At 43.7% G+C, this 22,318-nt stretch overlaps 1 protein-coding gene across 1 annotated transcript in view; it reads left to right on the top strand.

Moving 5' to 3' along the window:
• Positions 1–22,318, top strand: part of LOC111150822 (dynein axonemal heavy chain 14) — a 319,964-nt gene that overhangs the window by 223,336 nt on the left and 74,310 nt on the right. The window contains exons 58-63 of the mRNA XM_022508439.1: positions 2,349–2,457; positions 2,963–3,088; positions 4,030–4,124; positions 6,889–7,048; positions 13,679–13,810; positions 14,316–14,411. Of these exons, the coding sequence (XP_022364147.1) occupies positions 2,349–2,457; positions 2,963–3,088; positions 4,030–4,124; positions 6,889–7,048; positions 13,679–13,810; positions 14,316–14,411 (718 nt within the window). The remainder of the gene's footprint in view (positions 1–2,348; positions 2,458–2,962; positions 3,089–4,029; positions 4,125–6,888; positions 7,049–13,678; positions 13,811–14,315; positions 14,412–22,318) is intronic.

Here is a 22,318-nt window from a genome sequence, read left to right as displayed (position 1 = left end):
AAGGCTGCTGGGACCCCCAGACAGAGCAGCTGCACTACGGCAATGTCTTCCTCCCCCACCCCCACCCCCGCCCCGCCACCTGACCTGGTTCCCGCTCCGGGCACTGGGGCCTCCCTGTCCTGACAGTGACTGATCCAAGTTCATTCTGTCCTCTGGCTGCAGCACTGAGCTCCCACTGTGGAGCCGGGCCAGTTAGGAGTGCCGTTGCCCCGGGTGCGTCCAGGGGCGTGCCGCGGGACACCCAGGACCATGGAAGTTTCTCTTCACCTCTCATGCTGGACATGTTAGCTTGGATCTGGCAGACCAATGGGGGCCAGGGGCGCAGCGGCCTCAGCAGTGGCCTGATGTGAATTCAGGGTCACAGGGCTCATCTTCTGAAGCTGCTATTGACAAGGCCAGGTGGGGCACGGGGATCCAGGGTCAGCTCTGTCTGGAGCCATTGCTGGGGGCCAAGCGTGTAGCGAGGTGACCAGGAATCCTGTTAGTTTATAAGGTGAACCTTGTCCTGGTATTTTCAGTAAACTCTCATCAGGCCTGGAGGCTGGGGCTTTTGGTGGTTTCTCCGAGTCCTTGGATTGAGCTTTTTATTGGTCGGTGGTTAAACTGAGGGTGACAACAGCAGTCTGGGAAATCGGCCAGATGCCCCCCCAACAGGAGTCAGGAGACTAGGGGACCCTCCTTCCACCTCTGACATCCAAGTTTCTAAGGTGTCCCCTTCCCACCACAGGGGCTGCTGCCTTCCATCCGCAGCCACGAGACGGCAATGGGTGCAACCCTGTCCCAGTTGTTTCCTCCCTTCCCTGTCTTTGCCCGTGCCGCACTCATGCCAGCAGCCCAAACACATCTCTAGGTGGCTTGGTGGTTTCTCCCTTGTACTCCTTGTGTTAGCCCAGAACACCTTCCACCGCCCCCCCACCCCGATGTGTGGGTCAGACCAGGACCACCTTCAGACTGTCACCTTACACGCATGGTCGTTCTCACGGCTACCTATAACTGCTCACATCCATCAAGTGGTAAACAAAGCACCGGGTGAGGGGTCCCCTTCCCCAGCTCCTCCTCGCTGCTCACAAATTCCAGCAGCCCCGTTTCCCAGGGGTAGACCTGGGAGAAGAAAAAGCGGGGGTCTGGGTCCCTTACAGCCAATCCACATCTCTCCCCCACCCTAGAACTCACAGTGAAACATTCCGGTTATAGGGGAGCTAAGTCCCAAACCCCCCGCCCCACATGTGTGCTCCCCCGGGAGCTGAGCTTTAGTGGCCTCCCTGTCTTTTCAGCATGTCTCATTTTATTTTTAGTAGCACCTGCTTTCGGGGGTGAGCTAACTAACTGTGGAGCACTGGCCGACACATGCAGCTCACGACAAGTAACAACCCTGTTTACCTAGCTGGGTAATACAGACGTGTATGTTTGGAGGATCACTCTGAGATAAACTGGAGAAAGAAAACTCACAGCAAAGATTTGAAAGCTATTGCACGAATCCAGATGAGACATTCTGGAGACCTGTCCGGAGGTTAGGTCAAAGGGGGAAAAGCCCGACAGCATCCGCATCATTGACCGTGTGCAGGGCACGGCTGACGACATCCTTTTAGGCTAGGAAAGCCGAGAAGTAGAAACTGTACCTTCTGCAGGCTTTTTCCTCATCTTGCTTGCTAGAGTCAGGACTAAAATTCTGTTGACTTGACAGATTTGTAGTCTGCTGATTTTATATAGTTTGTAAGGAATAAAGTACATTTTATTTTTATAAATATATATATTTACTTTACCTTATTCCTTACAAACTATATATATATATATATATATATATCTTAGCCCCACCACTTACCCTTCACTCCAAGGTCCACTTTGACTTAGTGTTGTGCAGACCTGAGGCTTACGTCGAGGTTCATGCCCTTTGACCAGTCCCTCCGCATCCTCTGTTGAAGACGTTTCCTTCCACTGCCACTTTTGCACCTTCGTGAAGAGCTAGTTGTGCTTTCGTGGGTTTGCTTCTGGCTTCTTGGTCCAATTCTGTTGATCAATGAGCCTGACCCTCTGCCAGGACCCCGGTCCTGACCCAGTCATGACCTCATCAGTCTCACAATCAGGCAGAGAAGTACCACCCACCCTGTTCTACTGCAAAATTGTTTTAAACGTCCTGGTTCATTTGCCTTAGAAGAAGCTTGTCTTTATCTACAAAAAAATAAAAATAAAAAATACTGCAGTTTGGGGACATCACATTAAACTATATATCCATTTGGCAGAGAATTGACATTTTACCATGTTGTCTTTCAATACAAGATCGTAGTATATCTTGCTTTGCTGACATTTCCTTACATCTTATGCCTTCTTAATTCTTCTCACCTCCTCAGGAATCATCTTTGTATGGGTCTCTCCAAGATCCTGGAAGCAAATGTACTTGTTACAGAGATGCAGGAGGAGCTCTTGATCCTTGGCCCACAGATAGAACAAAAAACAAAGGTAGATCTGGTTTGAAATTGCTTTTAAAGATTTATGGTTTAATATAGAGCAGCGTTGGGAAGCAGAGGCTCTGCTACTTGGCGAACGTGGCTTCAGATCCCAGTTTTGTTAGCAGGCAGCTGGGTAGCTCTGTGGGCCTCAACTTTCTTGTCTGTAAAATGGGCAAGACAAGGACAACAATGATAGCAAAGGCCCCCAGCTAGTTGTAAAACCTCACGCAGCATAATTGTGCCATCGTCTGTTGCACCACCCAGAACCGTGCTGCGGTAACTCACAGTCTGCAGCATATTCTAAAACTTGACCTGTGTCGCATGACATGATGTTTACTGGCTCTGGTCATCCTTTGCACTTTCGTCTATTCAGCAAATATATTTCAGGCTGATTTTGGTTAATTTTTTAGCAATGAAATGAATTTTATGAATTTGTCTTGAAACGAATTTGTCTTTAAAGAAGAAATACCATGTCTCTTAAGATGCGTTCTCAAAAGACCTGCGTGTCTCATTAGGAAATGGAAGCCCTAGTGGAAAAACTGCAGAAAGATTCACAAGTCGTGGAGAAGGTCCAGATGCTTGTTAAACAGGATGAAGAAATTATGGCTGAAGAAGAAAGAATTGTGGAAGAGTATGCTAAGGTAAGCACCAGTGTATAATCCGTCACAGTTATTGGGACATTTGCAAAAAACGATGGCTTGCTTTGCCTAACTCCCACCCAAAAAAAAAGGGACGCTGTCTGGCACGTGCAGCATGGTGTTTGCGACGCTGTCTGGCACGTGCAGCATGGTGTTTGCGACGCTGTCTGGCACGTGCAGCATGGTGTTCGCGACGCTGTCTGGCACGTGCAGCATGGTGTTTGCTGCACATCTGGCGTCACGATCACGTGCAAGGTGCGTGCCAGGACTTCCCACAGACCGGATTCCGGATCGGTGTATTGCAAATCTTGTTTCTCCTCCATTACCCATGTAGCTCTTAGGCCTCATGGCATAAATTGTTACACTATGTCCCTTGGCTGAGCACTTAGTGTCACCTGCCCAGGAAAGCTGGAACAGGGGACAGCAAAAGCATTTCTAGAAGGCATTCCTAATTGACATAGCTTGCAGTAACTTAATTATACAGACAGGTGACTGTGTGCAGACCCCAGACCTGTCCCCAGGCATTCCCATGACACCTGGCCCGACAGGAAACCTGATTGCAGTTACAATCTCTAACTTGTGCAAGTCTGGAGAAAACACGCATCCCTGCCGACATTGGCGGAGCTCCTTCCAGGGCCCGGCGGGGGAGGGGAGAAGCTGGGCCTGGGCCCATTGAGGGGCTCTGAAGCTTAGGCTTCATTAGCCAGGCAGTGACCCCTGTCACGGGACAACCCCTTGAAAGGGGTTGCCCGCTGAGTCGGATGGAGAAGGCCGGAACCACACCCAGCGTCTCATCGGGGATGGAATAACGCACACGCTCCCAGCAGTGTAAGTAGCGCATATCGTAAAAAAGTCCAAGCTACTTTCCAAGTTCAAAATAGAAGACTGTATGGTGTACAGCCTGTACATTCAGACACATCTGGGGGCTTCTGACTTTGTTGCAGGAAACTGCCCACGAAGTAAAAAGCGTGCTGCCGGCTCTGGAAAAGGCTGTGGTGGCTCTGAGCGCCCTGGACAAAGCCGATGTGGCCGAGCTGAGGTGGGTCACCTGCGTTTGTTGGAGCTGCGAATGCTCAGAATAAAACACAGACACGAAGGAAGAGGGACTAGGCCTCTATTCCTGTGTTGTTAGACTGAGTCATTCTTAGCCATCTTGGTGACTTGAAATTTGTCATTATGCGTGTCACATGTTGAGTATCGTCGCCTTGTGGCACCATCGGCCACGGGGCATGTCAGCATCTTATGTCACCTCTAGAAAGGAAGGCTCCCGCCAGCCAGGCTGCAGGCCGCACGGGAAGAAATGGGACGATCCCGAGCTTTCTAGCTGGAATCTTGGAGAGATGCTCCCGACTGGAGCTTGCTGTCACCCCTCAGATGTGCTGAGTTGTCCATTATTTACCAGAAATAGTATTTCCGTTAAAGATGCAGAAGTAGGCCGGTCTGCCTGCCATATTTGTCACACGTGCTTGACTCTAAGGACGGACAATCTGTCTTTAATCAGTGGGGTCCTCCGGGGAAAGCACCACAGCCAAAGCCACTCCCTGTAGGTCGGACGTCAGGGGAAGAGACAAGCAAGAGGAACAGAGCAGGTGCTCAACCTCTTTCTCCTGTTCGACCTCATTCACCGGAATGCCCTCTCGTGCATTCGTGCAGCAAAGAGGCCCCAGGCTGGTCGTGGAAGTGAGAGGGTAGAGGGTTCCCGGTTGCCAGGTGGCCTGGGAGCAGAGAACCGAATGGACTTGCACGCACACCAGGAAGGTGTCTCAGGGAAGGGTGTGATAAGCAGGAGACACAGAAAGCACAAGTCTGAAGGCAGAAAGGTGCTTCGGGCCCGTGAGCGTGAGGGGAAGCCTGAGTCCCCTCAGGCAAAGTAGCAGCATGCCTCATGCCTTCGTTCCAGAAGGTCTGTTCTCTCAGCTCTTCTCTGGGGGACATTCCCCAGAGAGAGGCCAGTGCAAATACCCATGAGCCTGATTTCTGCGGGTGGTGTGTGACCTGGGCTAGCTCACAGGCTCTGCCGCCAAGCTTCCTGGGCAGAGATCCTGCCATTGCCTCCCTATGCCTCAGCTTCCCTTTTATGCGACAGGGATAACAGGTCATCAGAGGACTGGATGGCTTAAAACATGTCAGGTGCCTAGAACGAGTCTGGCATGAGGCAAGGGCTCAAGTTAAGAAGGCTCAAATCAAGAGGTTTCTTTGGATCAAGCAGCCCTTTCCCTGGCTAAAAAAACCTAGCTCTTCCAGGGATTGCGTCCCATATGTCTTGGGGGTTTTTTGATTGGTTGGTTCACTGGTTGGTTTTTAGGATTCTACCTTGTGATATTGCTAATGTGCATTTCACTTTGATTCCAACGCCAGATAAATGGGACACCTTACAGTAGGAATTCTTGGGGTGTGCGGCAGAGACATCCAGAAGATACAAAGTGCAAAGGGTTGTCTCTCATAGGATTAGCAGTGTTAGCCACTGGAAGAAGAAGGGGGATAGTAGAAAATAGAGAAGGGGCAAACCAGAGTCTAAGCCTGAGGACTCCTGGGTAGTAATGAGGCCTTTAAGCCGATTTCCAAAGTAGGTAGGTCTTGCTTTGAATCAGGTATATTTGTTTCTGGAAAGTGACATGTAGATGGGATTATAGTCTATTGAGTGTATTTTCCCTTTAATTTACATTAAAATTTTATCAAGAATATATTTTATCTTAACCATATTCCCATTATGTTTGCTTTAAAAAAGAGTCAAACATAGGCAAAATTGAGGAAAAACTTGTTTTTGGAGCTTTCCTTTCTCTTCTGCGGACCTTATCTCTCTTTTCCTAGTTCCTCTGTTACAGTCTTTCTCCTTCTTTCAAAAAAACCATGCTGATAATCTCAGAAAAGCCATCTGAGAAATTAATTCCAAACAAAGTGTTAATGATTTAATTATTTAGTTCTGAAAAATATCTGCATTTTAAAAGTAGACTGCAAATGAAAACAAAGATTAATCTAAATAAATGAGTCTCTAATGGTGAAATTTAAGGTAGGGGAATCTTCTTGGTAACCCCTGTAGACAGTGTTGTACACATATCTATGTGTACACATATCTATGTTCATTGCCTGCCTTCTTTTGGGAAATCTGTATGGTTTCATTTGAGGGAGACTCATTACTCATTACCATGGATGGACCCCTGCCTTTTGTTCCCAAGTCCCAAATGCTGTTGATAGCAGCCACAATCTCATGGCCCTTCACCAAAACTTACTTCTTGTGACTGCTCTTCTGACCCCTGGCTTTCCAGAGCGTCACCTTCTCACTAACGGTGCTGGGGCATGTCAGCTGATGAGGACATGGATAAGAAGCAGTTTCCAGTGTTCCAATAATCACACCTGAGAGACCCACTCCAGCCCTCCCTCCCGCACTGTGCTCTATCAGTGATTTCATACTAGGAATCTTAGATCAGGGTGGGGAAATGTTGTAGGACGTGTTTAAGGGGAGTGGCACGGTTGTCTCTGTCAAGTAGTTCTTAGTACCTCAGCACTGGTGAAACATGAGGGTTCCTGCTTTAAAGACTCTGCAGTGAGTACTTTGATGCGGAAAAGGTCCTCTAACTCAACTGTTCTTCATATTTAAGTGTCATGAATGTCCTCTTCCTGAAGCAAAGGTGTCTGTACATTAAACATACCCGAATATTTAAAAATACCCAAAACTGAAGTGACTAAATAGTTATCCTTACGAAAATGCCTGTCCAGCATCTGTGTGTATCGCCGTCTGCGGGGTTTACAGGGTGTGTGCGACGTCCGCTGTGAAGCTGACTGGGTTTCCACCACTGTTGCAGAGTGTACACGCGGCCTCCCTTCCTCGTGCTGACCGTCATGAATGCCGTCTGCGTTCTTCTGCAGAAGAAGCCTAACTGGGCTTCAGCGAAGTTGCTTCTTTCAGAAACTGGTTTCCTGAAAAAACTGGTTAACCTTGACAAGGACAGCATCCCGGAGAAGGTAAGAAGTCGACCCCTAATGAGTGCACAACTGATGCTTTCCATGCTCATAGTCTGGAAGAGTCCAGCAGACGTGGTAAAATTGGTGTTGGGCATTGGCATGGCGAGTCAGGGGTGCAGGTTAAAAGATGATAGAGCAGGCTCCGAGAGGAGACATAACAGGTCTGCTGGGAGTGCTCATGGGGGGAAGGCCGCGTCTCAGAATCTCTTTAATGAGAGAAGAGGCCAACAGAGGGAGGCACTGCGTCACACTAAGAAATGCAGGAGTGGTTTGAAGTGTCTGGGATTTCTTAAAGTTCAGATATAATTGGTATACGACATTGTATTACTTTCAGGTGTACAATATAATGACTCAGTATTTGTATATTTTGTGAAATGATCACCACAGTAAGCATAGTCATCCTCTGTCCCCACATACAGAGTCACAAATATCTTTTCTTACAGTGATAACTTTTAAGATCTACTCCATAACAACCTTCAAATACACAATACGATATCTGTAGCTATTTTAGCTGGGACTTACTTATCTTCTAAATGGAAGTTTCCTCCTTTGACCCCTTTCACCATCCCTAACCGCCCCCCACCTCTGACAACCACCAATCTGCTCTCTGTATCTGTGAGCTCAGTTTTTTGTTTTAAAGCCCACAGATAAGTGATGGATCTTTCTCTGTCTTATTTTACTCAGCATAATGCCCTCAAGTCCCATCCATGTTGTCACAGCTGGGAGGGGAGGATTTCCTTCTTTTTTATGGCGGAATAATCTTGCCGTGTGTGTGTGTGTGTGTGTGTGTGTGTGTGTGTGTGTGTGTGTGTCTTTTCTTTATTCACTCATCCATCAGTGGACCCTTAATTTGCTCCCATGTCTTTGCTCTTGCAAATGGTACTTTAATGAACATAGGAATACATATATCTTTTCAAGTTATTGTTCTTGTTTCTTTTAGATAAACACCCAGAAGTAGAATTGCTGGACCAATGGTAGTTCCATTTTTTAATTTAATTGAGGAGCCTCCATACTTCTTCCATGATGGCTGTACCAATTTACAATCCCACCAACAGTGCACGAGGGCTCCTTTTTCTCCACATCCTCACTTGTTGTCTCTTGGCTTTCTGATCCTAGTCACTCTGACAGCTGTGAGGTCATATCTCACTGTGGTTTTGACTTGCATTTCCCTGATAATGAGTAAACATTGAGCCCATTTTCATGCATCTGTTGGCAATCTCAGTGTCTTCTTTGGAAAACTATCTATTTAGATCCTCTGCCCAATTTTTAATCAGATTGGGTTTTGGTGTTTTGTTTTGTGTTTTGTTTTTGTTTGGAGTGTGTTTTTTGTTTGCTTAATTTTTTTAAAGATTTTATTTATTTATTGGACAGAGAGAGAGTGTAAACAGGGCAGCAGCAGGGAGAGGAAGAAGCAGGCTCCTGCTGAGCAGGGAGCCTGACATGGGGCTTGATCCCAGGACCCTGGGATTATGACTTAAGCTGAAGGCGGACGCTTAACCAACTGAACCACACTGGTGCCCCTGTTTGTTTGGTTTTTGTTTGCATGTTTGTTTTGCTTTTGAGTTAGAGGAGTTCTTTGTATATGTTGGATATTAACTGTATCATAAATATCGTTTGCAAATATTTTCTTCCATTCTGTATGTTGCCTTTTCATTTTGCTGATGGTTTCCTTTACTGTGCAAAAGCTTTTTAGTTTGACGTAGTCATATTTACTTGTTTTTGTTTTTGTTGCCTTTCCTTTTGATATCAAATCCAAAATCATTGCCAAAATCAATGTCAAGGAGCTCACCATTGGTGTTTTCTTCCAGGAGTTTTATGGCTTTGGGTCTATATCCAAGTCTTTAACCCATTTATTTCTGTGTTAGTTCTGTGTGTGGTGAGATAGGGGTCCAGCTTCATTCTCCTGCATATGGCTGTCAAGTTTTCCCAACACCATTTTTGTAGAGATTATCCTTTCGTCATTGTATATTCTTTTTTATTTTTATTTTTATTTTTATTTTTTTGAGAGCAGGGGAGGGGTTGAGGGAGGGAGAGAATCTCCATGCTGGGCATGGAGCCTGATGCAGAGCTCAGTCACACAACCCTGAGGTCACAACCTGAGCTGAAAGAAGTCAGATGCTTAACTGACTGAGCCGCCCAGGCGCCCCTCCCCATTGTCTGTGCTTGGCTCCTTTGTTATAAATTAACCAACCCTATGTACATGGGCTCATTTCTGGACACTCAGTTCTGGTCTATCAGTCTGTGTGTCTGTGTTATGACCGGACCATACTGTCCTGGTCACTACAGCTTTGAAATCAGGAAGCGTGATGCCTGCAGCCTTGTTTTCCATTCTCATGATTATCGGACTGTTTGGGGCCTTTGTGGCTCCACACAAACTTTAGTATTTCTGTGGAAATGACATTGGAATTCTGATAGGGATTTCATTCAATCTGTAGATTGCTCTGGGTGTTACAGACATTTTAATAATATTTTTTCAGTCTATGAGCATAAAATAACTTTTCACTTACTGTGTCTTCTTTAATTTCTTTCATCGGTGTCTTCAGTTTTGGGCATATTTGCAACTGTACTGAATTCATTTTTTGATGGCATCTTTAGGGTAGTCTACATAGAATATGTCATCCGCAGATAGTGACAGTTTTTACTTCTCTTCTGATTTGGATGCATTTCATCTTTTTCTTACCTAGTTGCTCTGGCTATGACTTCGGATACTGCGTTGAATAAAAGTGGTGAGAGTAAGCATCCTCTCCTATTCCTGATGTTAGAAGAAAAGCTTTCAGCTTTTCACTATTAAGTAGGATGTTAACTGTGGGCTTGTCATGTACAGTCTTTATCATGTTAAGGTATATTCTAGCTCTACCCAGCTTGTTGAGCATTTTTATCATAAATGAATATTGAATTTAGTCAAATGCTTCTTCATCTATTAAGATGATAATGTGATTTTTATCCTTCACTTTGTTAATGTGGTGTATCGCATTGATTGATCAATTGATATTAAACCATCCTTGACCCCTTGAAATAGATCCCACTCGATCATGGTTTATGATACTTTCAGTGAACTGTTGAATTCAGCTTGCTAATAGTTTGCTGAGGATTTTGCATCATTGTTCATCAGGGATATCGGCCTGTAATTTTCTTTTTTTGTGGTGTCCTTGTCTGGTTTTTGTATCAGGGTAATATTAGCCTTATAAAATGACTTTACATGTGTTCCCTTTTTTGTTTTTTGGAAGTCTCTGGGAAGGATTGATATTCTTTTCAATATGTTTGATAGAATTCACCACTGAAGTCAACTAGTCCTGGTCTTTTTGTATGTTGGGAGGTTTTTCATTACTGATTCTATCTCCTTACCAATAATTATTTTGTCCAGATTTTCTGTTTTAGTATTCAGTCTTGGTAGGTTGCATGTTTCTAGGAATTTATCCGTTTCTTTTAAATTGTCCTGTTTGTTGGTATATAGTTGTAAGTAGCAGTCTCTTATAATCTATTTGTACCTCTATGGTATCAGTTGCAGTATCTCTTTTGTTTCTGATTTTATTTATTTCAGTGCTCTTTTTTCCTTGGTAAATTAGCTATAGGTTTTTCAATTTAATGTTGTCTTTTTAAATCTTTTTTTAAATTTTTTTTTTTAAGATTTATTTGACAGACAGAGATCACAAGTAGGCAGAGGCAGGCAGAAAGTGGGGAGGAGGAAGCACACTGCCCACTGAGCAGATAGCCCAACCTGGGGCCCCGAGATCATGACCTGAGCCAAAGGCAGAGGCTCAACCCACTGAGCCACCCAGGTGTCCCTAATGTTGTCTTTTTAAAAAAACAACTCTTAGGGGCACCTGGGTGGCTCAGCTGGTTAAGCGGCTGCCTTCAGTTCAGATCATGATCCCAGGATCCTGAGATGGAGCCCCACATCAGGCTCTCTGCTCAGCAGGAAGCCTTCTTCTCTCTCTCCAACTCCCCCTGCTTGTGTTCCCTCTCCTGCCGCCTCTTTCTCTGTCAAATAAATAAATAAAATCTTTAAAATTAAAAAAAAAAAACTCTTAGATTCATTGATCTTTTCTATTGTGTTTTTATTTTGGTTTATTTATTTAAAGATTTTATTTATTTGTCAAGAGAGAGCACAAGCAGGGGAAGCAGCAGAGGGTGTGGGAGAAGCAGACTCCCCGCTGATCAGGGAGCCTGATGCAGGGCTCAATCCCAGGACCCTGAGATGGTGACCTGAGCCGAAGGCAGATGCTTGACCGACTGAGCCACCGAGGCGCCCCCTCTATTGTGTTTTTAGTCTCTATTTCCTTTACTTCTGCCCTCATTTTTATTGTTTCTTCCTTCTCTTAACTTTGGACTTCACTCGTTCTTCTTTTGCTAGTTTTGTTAGATATGTCAAACTAGAAGACTAACCCTTAGGTCAGAGCCATAAGATAAGCATAGAGGCCTCTGTCACTGAACAACTAGGAACTTGTAGAGGGGGCGGAGGTGCGAGTCTACAGGGATGCTTTCAGGACTATTTCTCCCTTGACTGTGGCCTCGGGAGGGAAGCGTTATTGGCTTTCAAAGCAGATATTTTGGGGGTCTTCTCTCAGGTACAGGCCTAAAAAGTCGAGAGAGAAGCTTGGGGTTGTGAGTTCCCTCCCAGTTGTGGGTCACCGTGTCTGGAGTGGGGTGTACTGCAAGATTACGTCTCAGCTTCTGTTCCCCGTTCCAGGGGTGTTTCTTCTCATTGCCCAATGTGTAGGAGTCATTCAGGTAGCTTTTTGGTTTCTTTTGGAGATAGTTGATCTGTACGTAGTTGTAGATTTGGAGAAGGTGAGTTCAGGGTTCTCCTGCATCACTGTCTTGAACTGGATCCCGAAGATTTATTTTTATTTGTGTAACAAATATTCATATAACAAACGTGTGCCAGACACTCTTCTGAGCACTTTACAAATATGAATTCATGCTGGAGGAGATGGGGGCAGATTGGAGCAGAGAAAAAATTGAAGGAAATGGGGTAGCCTGGACTCTAGGGAATGGTTTCGCTGGAACAGATTTAATTCAGCAGAATAGAGATTTACCGTCGGTCTTCAAGGAGGATGAAAATCTGAGCAAGCATTGGAGTTGAGGGCCCTAGTAGAGCCAGAGGCCACACTGGACAGGTGCATATTGTAGGAAGAGGAGGGGTACGGCAGGGACGGCGGGAGGTTAGGAGGGTCTGGACCGAGGCACATTAGGTAGCAGTAAGAGGGCCACATGCCACCGACATAGCCACCAGCCAATGCCTGTGGCATCAGAGGCTGCAAAAGGTGAGGAAGAGAATCCCCCCCAGGCCCCAGGAGGGAGTACTATCCCACCTAACCTGGATTTCAGATTTCTCATCCCAGCAAGGTCAGAGAATCAACTGCTGTTGTTTTCGGTCACCCAGTTTGTGGGAATTTGTCACCGTGCTCACAGGAAGCAAATAGAGATTTGGGTCCCAGACAGTGGTTGCTGCAGTAACAAGTACCCAGAAACGTGAAAGCAGCTTTGGAAGTGGCTGACATGTAGAGGCTGGAGGACTATGCAGACCGGGTACTGGGCAGGAGCTGGGCTGAGAGCTCCATGCAGGGGCAGCCGGGTAGATCTGTAGATGCATACGAGGCACTGTCCTTGGTTCATTCCGTAACCTTCCAAGGGACATCATGAGACATGACGAGAGCTCACAAGACCAATTCATTCCTTGGTGTTACGAAGGTAACATTGTAATAGGGAGGCCAGAAGTCACACGGCTACTACCACAGTCAATTAATTACTTACATGATGATCCATGCTATTAGGAAATACAAGGTAGTGTATGAACAAGGCAACGTTTTTAGCAGAATGTTAAGGTTGCCATCCATGTTATTCCTGAATTAATGTAAAACTACGGACTCTCTGAAGCATTCTTAACAAAAATGATTCCCCGTGGTTTTGTTTAAACAGGCCTTTCAAGCTAAAATAATAGCTCATTGAAAGAAATTATTAAAAGCGTAACAGTATTTTAAGCAATAATGAAAACACCAATAGTAAGTTGATAATAGACCACCTGCCATGTAAATCACGTAGCAAAATGCTCTTCTGTCCTCCCAGGCAAGAGAGGAAATGCCTGGTTGGGAAGGAAGAGAAAAGGAGTCTCCGTCTGAGAAAGATTTTATTTTGATGATGACTCCCCAAAGTAGATGAGAAATAGTATGTATCCAACTGGAAACAAGGTTGTGCCCATAGATGTGGTGACTGGGAAGCCAGAGTATCCTCAGGGACCCCAGCTGGCCAGGGCCTCGCTGCCTCCGCTGCAGATGACAGGGCCCTTCAAGTAGCAACCGTACCCTGCCAACGTGCCCCTTGGGGACAGAAGGTTGGGGATGGTGTCCCATCTGCTCACACCTCAGGGGCACAAGTCCCTTTGGTGGAACTCCAGCAGAGCCAGCAGGCCAGCCGCGGCAGCAACGATATGTCAAAGGTGTCCGTCCCAGATGTTTCTCTACACAGCTGCTGGAGTCGCTGTGTCCCAGCTGCGGCCACACAGCTCTGACTGAGGAGGGCCGAGGATTTCTTGTGGGAAATACAAGTTCATTTTCATAGGGACTGAGGAAAACTTCAGGACACGAGCATTGCTTTTTCTCGTAATACACGGAATTGTGTTATCTCTAGGTCTTCATGAAGCTGAAAAAAATTGTAACCTTACCTGATTTCAACCCAAACAAGGTTGCCCTCGTGTCAGTTGCCTGTTGCTCTATGTGCCATTGGATCATAGCTCTGAATAACTACCATGAAGTACGGAAGGTACGTCCTGTCCCCCCCAAGTGTTGTCCCCCTGAGTATGGTCCCCTCAAGTGTCGGCACCAGCCAGAAGTCACACGGCCTAGCCCCAGGGAGAGGGTGCACGCCACAAAGCGCATGGGAACTGCCGTGGGAAGAACACCCCTAGTGAAAACCACTTAATCCAAGATCCTATGCTAACAGGCCTCAATTTTATGTTTTCTGTTTTTATTATTCTATTTTTATTTTATAAATTATCTTATAAATAAATTTATCTTATAAATATTTATATTTCTTATTTTATTTTTTATTATTTTATTTTATTTATGGCAACTGTGCTCTTGTCTTATTTGCTGATTTTCATATGTCTCACCATATTAAACTACTGGCTATCCCTTTAGTACACATAATTCTAGGAAAGCCGATTGGAAGAATTGACACTTACAAATGTCTTTCAAACATAAGCAACATTTTTAACAGCAATCTTGACAATTTTTTAGCACTTGAACGTTGTGACATTCTTTTTTAGGTGGTGATCCCTAAGCAAATCCGGGTAGCTGAAGCTCAAAATGTCCTCAAAATTGCACGACAAAGGTTGGCCGAGAAACAAAGAGGTTTGCAGCTGGTAAGACATTTGTTTGCTTGTTAAACTTGCAGCAGCTTTGTGAACTAGTCAGAAACACCAAGAAGAGGTCATTCTCTCCATAGAGTTTCATCAGTTTAGGGTAAAATGAGGATAATAGTAAAGGTAGTAAAGAGATTAATTGTGATTAAGCAAATAATACAGGGCTATATGTACAGGTGGCTTTCACATAATAAAACACTAAATAATGCTAAATATTACTGTGTCAGTAATGTATTAATTTACCATTTCACCAGATTTCTCCCAGGAGAGCTTGGTGACTTCTGTCTACCAAAGACTTACCCAGTATCAATCTGTGATTTTAAAAACTGTCCTTAACCTGTTTATATCAAATTACTCTGCTGTTTTATAAAGATGTGGTTTTGTCTTAAACTTCTTGGTGTTCAGTTAAAACAGGGGTGTCATGACAGGAGGGAGGACCAAGGTTGCCAGCCCACTCACAGGCATTCTGAGAGGGGGTGACCCAGCAGGGAAAGGCAGCCCTCTGGCACCTTCTGTTCGCCTGTATACGGTCTTTCTCCCAAACCTCCCCCGCTCCCACACCATTTCAATAAAATTCTCTCTTTCTCAAATCTGGGGATTTCATTTAAAATTTGAATTTTGGTCTTCACTTGAAAATCCAGAAGCTCTGGTAGCCATGGGCTGGCACTCACATGGCTATAAACCTCCAACACACTGCAAATATTTATGTCACCTGCCTGCCCCCCACCAGGCGTTTCTTGCAAACTTGGCTATATAAAAAGTATTGGATAGTTTGAAGAAAATTAACAAATTTTTACTGAATGTATTTTATGTTGACATGTCATTTTACTACTACTATTTTGTTGCCACTTATGATGTACGTATCCAGTCCCATTTAGAGATATGTTGCTTATAGCTGACATTTACAGAGCACAGACCCTGCTCCCAGTGCCACATGGAGGCTTTATACGAACTTTCTCGGTCAGTCCTCAAGTCACCTTTCAGAAGGAGATGTTTCCAAGGGAGAAAACTAAAGTCAAAGATTTAGTAAATTTGTCCAATACCTTGAACCTCTAAGTGGCGACCACGCTCTAACCCAGGTCTAACTCGAAAGCACTTAGGGGCTCCACAAAATATACTCCCATCCATGAGTGATACACAAACCATCCAACAGCCGGTGTGGCCCAGACGCCAGCCAGTCACGGAGCAGTGTGGGGTCCTGGAGGTCACCTACGAAGACAGGATAGTCGGAGGGGGAGGGCCAAGATGGGCAGTGGTAGGGCTGGGAGCCCTCTCCAGGATGTGGCACAGGACCACTTAGCAACCACTGCAGAAATAGTTCGATATTTATACAATTGACGTGCCTCTGTCAGCCCATTTCTGACCCACATGCAAGTTCATGAATGGAGTAGCCCAGGACAGGAGAAAGGTTACTTCATAATTTAAAGAAAAAAAATTACACATTATACAACTTAGTAAACAGGGAGTTTGAGAAGAAATACAGCTGACCTTTGAACAACACAGGCTAGAACAGCAAGGTCCGCTTCTACGTGGATGGTTTTCAGTAAACACAGCACAGCACTGTAAATGTATTTTCTCCTCCTTGTGACTTTTATAATGACATTTTCTTGTTTCTACCTTCCTTTATTATGAGAATATCGTATACGTGCCACATACAAAATACGCTTTGTGTTATCAGTAAAGCTTCTACTCAGCAGCAGGCTATTAGTAAGTAAGCTCTGGGGAGACAGAAGTGGATTTTCAGCTGCATGGGGGTGTTCGGGGGTATCCCTAACCCTTGTGTTGTTCAAGGCTCACCTGGAATTTTTAATTTAATGGAAATATCCATTCGTTGTTTTTCAATAATTATTAAAAATTCTGTGTAAGTAAATTTAAAAACCTGAATGATATGCCTGGTTTTCATGAAATTCTTAGTCACTAAAAGTCAACCAAAAATAAACTTGAAAGCCTAAATAAGCAAAAATCAGAAATTTAAAAGGTCTGAGATAGAACCACCAGACAGAAGATAAGGAAAGAGGAATGAGCAGCACAACGAACCAGCGAGACCTACAGGCAGTACCAGCACTGCGTCCAACAGCAGAACACAGAGTGGGTCTTCCTGGATTCTTAGAGGCAGATGGCCACAAAGTACCTTCTCTGACCACAAGGAGTGAAGTTGGCAACCGAGAACAGAGGAGAACTGGAAAATTGATAGATACGTGAAGATCCAACAATGAGCTCCAGAGCAATCAGTGACCCAAAGAAGAATCATAAGGTACGTTTGGAAATACTTAGAGACAAATGAAAACAGAGCACGACGTATCAAAACTCCTGGCATGCAGCGAAAGCAGTGCCCAGAGGGACATTCGGAGCTGTGGACTGCTACGTTAAAAAGAAGGAAGATCCTTGGTGCCTGGGTGGCTCCATCAGTTAAGGCTCTGCCTTTGGCTCACGTCATGATCCCAGGGTGCTGGGATCAAGCCCCGAGTTGGGCTCCTTGCTCAGTGGAGAGTCAGCCTCTCTCTCTTCCTCTGCCTGCTGCTCTGCCTACTTATGCTCTGTCAAATAAATAAATAAAATCTTTAAATTAAAAAAAGAAGGATCTCAATAACCTCACTTTATACTTTAAGGAACTCGAAAAAGAACACACTAAGCCCAATATATAGCTAATGGAAAGAAATAATAAATATTAGAGCAAAGGTAAACAAAATAATCAAAAAGCAAGAGGAAATCAGTGAAACCAAACATTGGTTCTTTGAGAAGATCATCAACATTAACAAACCATTAACTTAGATTCCTAAAAATTCAACCAAAATTAGTAGAATAAACAAAGCCAGTAAAGTTGCAAAATGCAAAATCAATATACAGAAATCAGTTGTGTTTCATTATGTCAATAACAAACTATCTGAAAAAGAAATTAAGAAAACAATCACATTGACAATTGTGTCAAAAAAATAAAATGCCTAAGAATAAATTTAACCAAGGAGTTGAAAGCAACTCCTTGGTACTGTACTCTATATTCTGAAAACTGTAAGACATTGAGGAAAGAAAAGGAAGAAGATACAAATAAATGAAATGATAGTCCATGCTCATGGCTAGAAAGAATTAACATTGTAAAATGTCTGTACTACCCAAAGCCAGCGACAGATTAAATGCAATCCCTATCAAAATTCCAAGGCATTTTTCACAGGACAAACAATCCTAGAATTTGTATGGGGCCACAAAATTTGTTATTTTTTCTGGTTTTGGTTTTTTGTTGTTTTGTTTTTTTTTTTTTTTTTTGGTGATACACAATCTAACAGGTGTGAGATATTACCTCTTACTGACTAAGCCACCCAGGCACCCCAATACTGACTATCTCTTCATGTCTGTTGGCCATCTGTATGTCTTCTTTGGAAAAATGTTTAGTTCATCTGCTCTTTTTTTTTTTTTTTTTTTTTTTTTTTGAGAGAGAGAGAGAGCACACACGAATGGGGGAGGGGCAGAGGGAAAGGAGAGAGAGAATCCCAAGCAGACTCCTTGGCAAGCACAGAGCCTAATGTGGGGCTCCACCCCACAACCCTAAGATCATGACTGAGTCTAAATCAAGAGTCAGGCACTTACCCGATTGAGCCCCCCAGAGACCCTATCCTCTGCTCATTTTCTGATCAGATGGTTTGGGGTTTTGTTACTGAGTTGTATAAGTTCTTTATATATTTTGGATATTAGCCTCTTACCCAACTGTTCTGCAAAACTGTTCCCCCATTACGTAGGTTACCCTTTCATTTTCTTTGATGTAGTCTTTCTTTTGATCAAACTTTGATGTAGTCCTACTTTTGATCAAACTTTGATGTAGTCCTAGTTGGTGACTTTTGGTTTGTACACTCTTAGTGTTAAATCCAAAAAACTCATCACCAAGACCAATGTCAAGCAGTTTCTTCCTTACATTTTCTACTAGGAGTTTTATGGTGTTTTGATTTATTTTGAGTTAATTTGTGTAAATGGTGTAAAGTAGGAGTCCACTTTCATTGTTCTGCATGTTTTCCCAGCTCCATTTGTCGAAGAGACTATCATTTCCCCATTGGATGTTCTTGGCTCCCTCATCGAATATTACTTGACCATACATGCCAGGATTTGATCCTGGGTGCTCTCTTCTGTTCCATTACTCTGTGCATCTATTTTATCCTGTTGCCATACTGTTTTTATTATTGTATAGGAATGCTACTGATTTCTGGATATTGATATTAACATCTCGCAACTTCACTAACATTGTTGATTAGTTCTAACAGTTTTGGGGGGGTGAGTCTTTGGGATTTTCTATATACAAAAGCATCTCATCTGCAAATAGTGACACTTTTCCTTAATTTGTTTCTGATTTTGGTGCTACTTATTTCTTTGTCTTGCCTGATTGGAAGTCCTCTGATCAGGACTTCCAATACTGTAACGAGTAAGAACGATGATAGTGGGCATCCTTATCCTGTTCCTGATCTTAGAGGAAAAACTCTCAGTTCTTCACCATGGAGTATAATGTTAACTATGGATTTGTATTAACTACCCTTTATTATCTTAAGGTTTGTTCCTTCTATACATGATCTGTTGATGGTTTTTACCATGAAAGGATATTGTATTCTGTCAGATGCTTTTTCTGCACTTATTGTGATGCTCATGTGACTTCTATCCTTCTCTTAATATGATGTAATACATTTATTGATTTGCATATGTTGAACCATCCTTGCATCCCAGGGATAAATCCTACACGGTCATGGTGTACAACTCTTTTAATGTGTTCTTGAATTCGGTTTGCTGGTATCTTGTTGAGAATTTTTGCATCTATATTCATCAAGGTTATATTCGTCTGTAGTTTTATTTTTCAGGGCAGTTATTTTTCTGTGGTTTGGAATAATTGTGTTTCTTTTTTTTTCCCTTGACTTTCTGTGTTGGTCTCTGTGCATTTGATAAAATGGCCACGTCTCCCTGTCCTGACAGTATGGCCTTGCACAGGAGAGGAAACTCCTCAGTCCAACCTGAGCTTCTGCTTCTCTCCCCCACTGTGGCAGTGCCCAGGCAACCTTGTTTGTTCTTAGGGGCTCCCAGAATTCAGGGTGTGACAACACCTGTTAATGTCCCAGAGCGGAGCATCTCAGTCAGCCCCTAGAGCAGGCTCCTTGGAAGCCTGTGTAACTAGTTCTCTTCGGGGACAGATTGGGAGGTGGGTGTTTCTGTCTGAGCCCTCAGCACTAAGCACCTAAGAACTGTTTCTTTGTTTGCTGTAGTTCTCTGGGACCCACAGACATAGGCTCTGCTGGCTGCCAGAGCCAAGTGCTCCAGGGGTGTATCCTCTGGGCCACCACCACCAAGACTGGGGCACCTACCAGCACCCAGGCTCTGGGGAAATCACAGTCAACCCCCAGATGTGTGCTAAACTAGCAGCCTGACCCTCAGGTCACAGCCTCTTTCAAATAGGCCTCTTTAAAGCAAGGACTGGGGGACAGGCATTTCCCTCTGCTCCCTCTGTGCTGAGCCCTGAGGGCCATGGCCATTAGAAAGGATTTGCTCCCGTCAGGTGGGTCTTGTGGACACAAGCCCACTTGGCTTTCAGTCGCAAAAGTTGAGAGAGACACTAGATGTCGGCTTCAGAACCTTTGCCCTGAGGCGGAAGCTGGAGTTGGGAGTTCTGTTTGTGTCACTGTGCCAGGGGCGGGCTTATGGTGAAAGGCTCAGCCTTGCCTGTTTGGATGTGGGTACTTCTCACGGGCCCAGCGTGTCAGAGCTCTCAGCTGGTTTCTCAGTCTGTCTCACGGGGAGTTGCTCTGGATGTAGCTGTATGTTCGTCCACAGGAGCAGGTGGGTTCGGGTGCCTCCTCTGTCACCATCTTGGACTGGAACTCCCAGTTACATATTCTTTGATGCTTGGTATTCTCAAGTTTGGTATTTACTCAGTTCTCTCAATGTTCATGATTCTTTTGTGTATTTTTTGTATTTTCATTCATTTACCCGACAAATACTTACTCATAATATTGTCGATTTGTTTTTCCTATTAAGTGGTAGGGCAGAAAAACAATAAACTCTAAATTTCAGTCAGATCCTTACTGAGGATAAGCGTACATTCCCTTCCAGCTTGCAACCAGGGCCTTCACGAGAAGTTTCTAATATTTTAACTCCTTGAACTCAAGTGTATTTGAAATGTATATAAATATTAATGGATACACTTAGTATTTTAAAAGTGAGTGTAGTAGTTAACTCCACTGGTTTTAAGCTCTCCATTGAGATTTTCTCCTCACTCAGTTATATACTTTCTCCTCTTTTAAAAATAGGTCTTAGGAGCGCCTGGGTGTTTCAGTGGGTTGGGCCTCTGCCTTCGGCTCAGGTCATGATCTCAGGGTCCTGGAATCGAGTCCCGCATCAGGCTCTCTGCTCAGCGGGGAGCCTGCTTCCCCCCCTCTCTCTGCCTGCCTCTCTTCCTACTTGTGATCTCTGTCTGTCAAATAAATAAATAAAATCTTTAAAAAAATTTTTCTAAAAAAAAAAATTGTTATTTGGGGGAACATAGTGCCTGTCATATAAGAGAAATTTTATGGGTTTACATGAAAAGATGTTCAACATTACTCATCACCAGGGAAATGCGAATCAAAATCACAATAACACCTGTCAGAATGGCCAAAATCAAAAACACAAGAAGCAAGTGTTGGTGAGGACATGGAGAAAAGGAAACCATCATGCACTGTTGGTGGGAATACAGACTGGTGCATCCACTGTGGACAGCAGGATGGAGGGTCCTTAAATGCACCCCTGTGTTTATCACGGTGTTATTTACAAGAACTGAGTTATGGAAACGACCCAAGTGTCCACTAACTGATGAATGGATGAAGAAGATGTGGTGTAGACGCACAATGGGATATTACTCAGCCATCAGAAAATGAAATCTTGCCATTTGCAATGACGTGGATGAAACTAAAGCATATTATGCTAAGTGAAATTAGTCAGAGAAAGACCAATGCCATATGAGCTCACTCATATGTGGAATTTACAAAACAAATGAACAAGGAAAAAGCAAAACAAAACAAAAAACGAAAACCACCTGACTCTTAACTCTAGAGAACACATTGGTGGTCACCAGAGGGGAGGCAGGTGGGTGGGGGAAAGAGGCATATGGGATGGGGATTAAGCAGTGCGCTTGTGAAGAGCATTGTATAGATGTATACATTTATACAATGTATAGAATTGTTGATTCACTATATTGCACACCTGAAACCAATATAACACTATATGTTAGCTGTACTGGAACTAAAAGAAAATAAATCAAATGACAGTACAAAGCGAACAAAGGAAAAAGGAATTTCATGTGTTCAGTTGAATCAGTAAATCCTTCACTTGACTATATAGCTCATGAGGTCATGAGTAGTAGTAGCATGAATGTTTTCTCAGAATAATCAAATCAGAAGGAATGAGCAGGCAAACAAAAACAGCATTTTATATCAGAGTGAAAACAACAGAGTAATTATTATGGGTGAACCAGCAAGAAGTAAATCTTTAGAGTCATCATGCCAAAAATAGCTAACATGTATATATAATTTTAATTAGGTATTTTCACCAGGATAACATCTTTAGGAGGAAAAATTATAAGTTAGAAACTGCGTTCAATAAGCACAATTTTGTATTTATGATTCCGTGAACACACTGTGTTCAAGTTTCCATGCTAAACACGGTCTTCAAAGATTTTGAGAAGACACGAACATCTTTAAAAAATATAAATATAAAATATAAATAACAATATAAAGATAATGTAAACATAATAAGGCCACAACCCAAGAGATAATATCAGGTCATTTATAATCACTTCTCAAACAGTGGTTATAAACAATCCATCAGTGTGGATGTGACAGGACTGAGGCTTCCTAACGGCTGGACTGTGATGAGGACTTGAAAGTATGCCTTGGGATTTCAGGCAT

The sequence above is a fragment of the Enhydra lutris genome, unplaced genomic scaffold, assembly GCF_002288905.1.
Source record: "Enhydra lutris kenyoni isolate GAN:26980312 unplaced genomic scaffold, ASM228890v2 scaffoldscaffold24, whole genome shotgun sequence".
NCBI classification, from domain to species: Eukaryota; Metazoa; Chordata; class Mammalia; order Carnivora; family Mustelidae; genus Enhydra; species Enhydra lutris.
The sequence above is the reverse complement of the archived record's forward strand: the minus strand, read 5'-3'. Positions and strand labels throughout refer to the sequence as shown.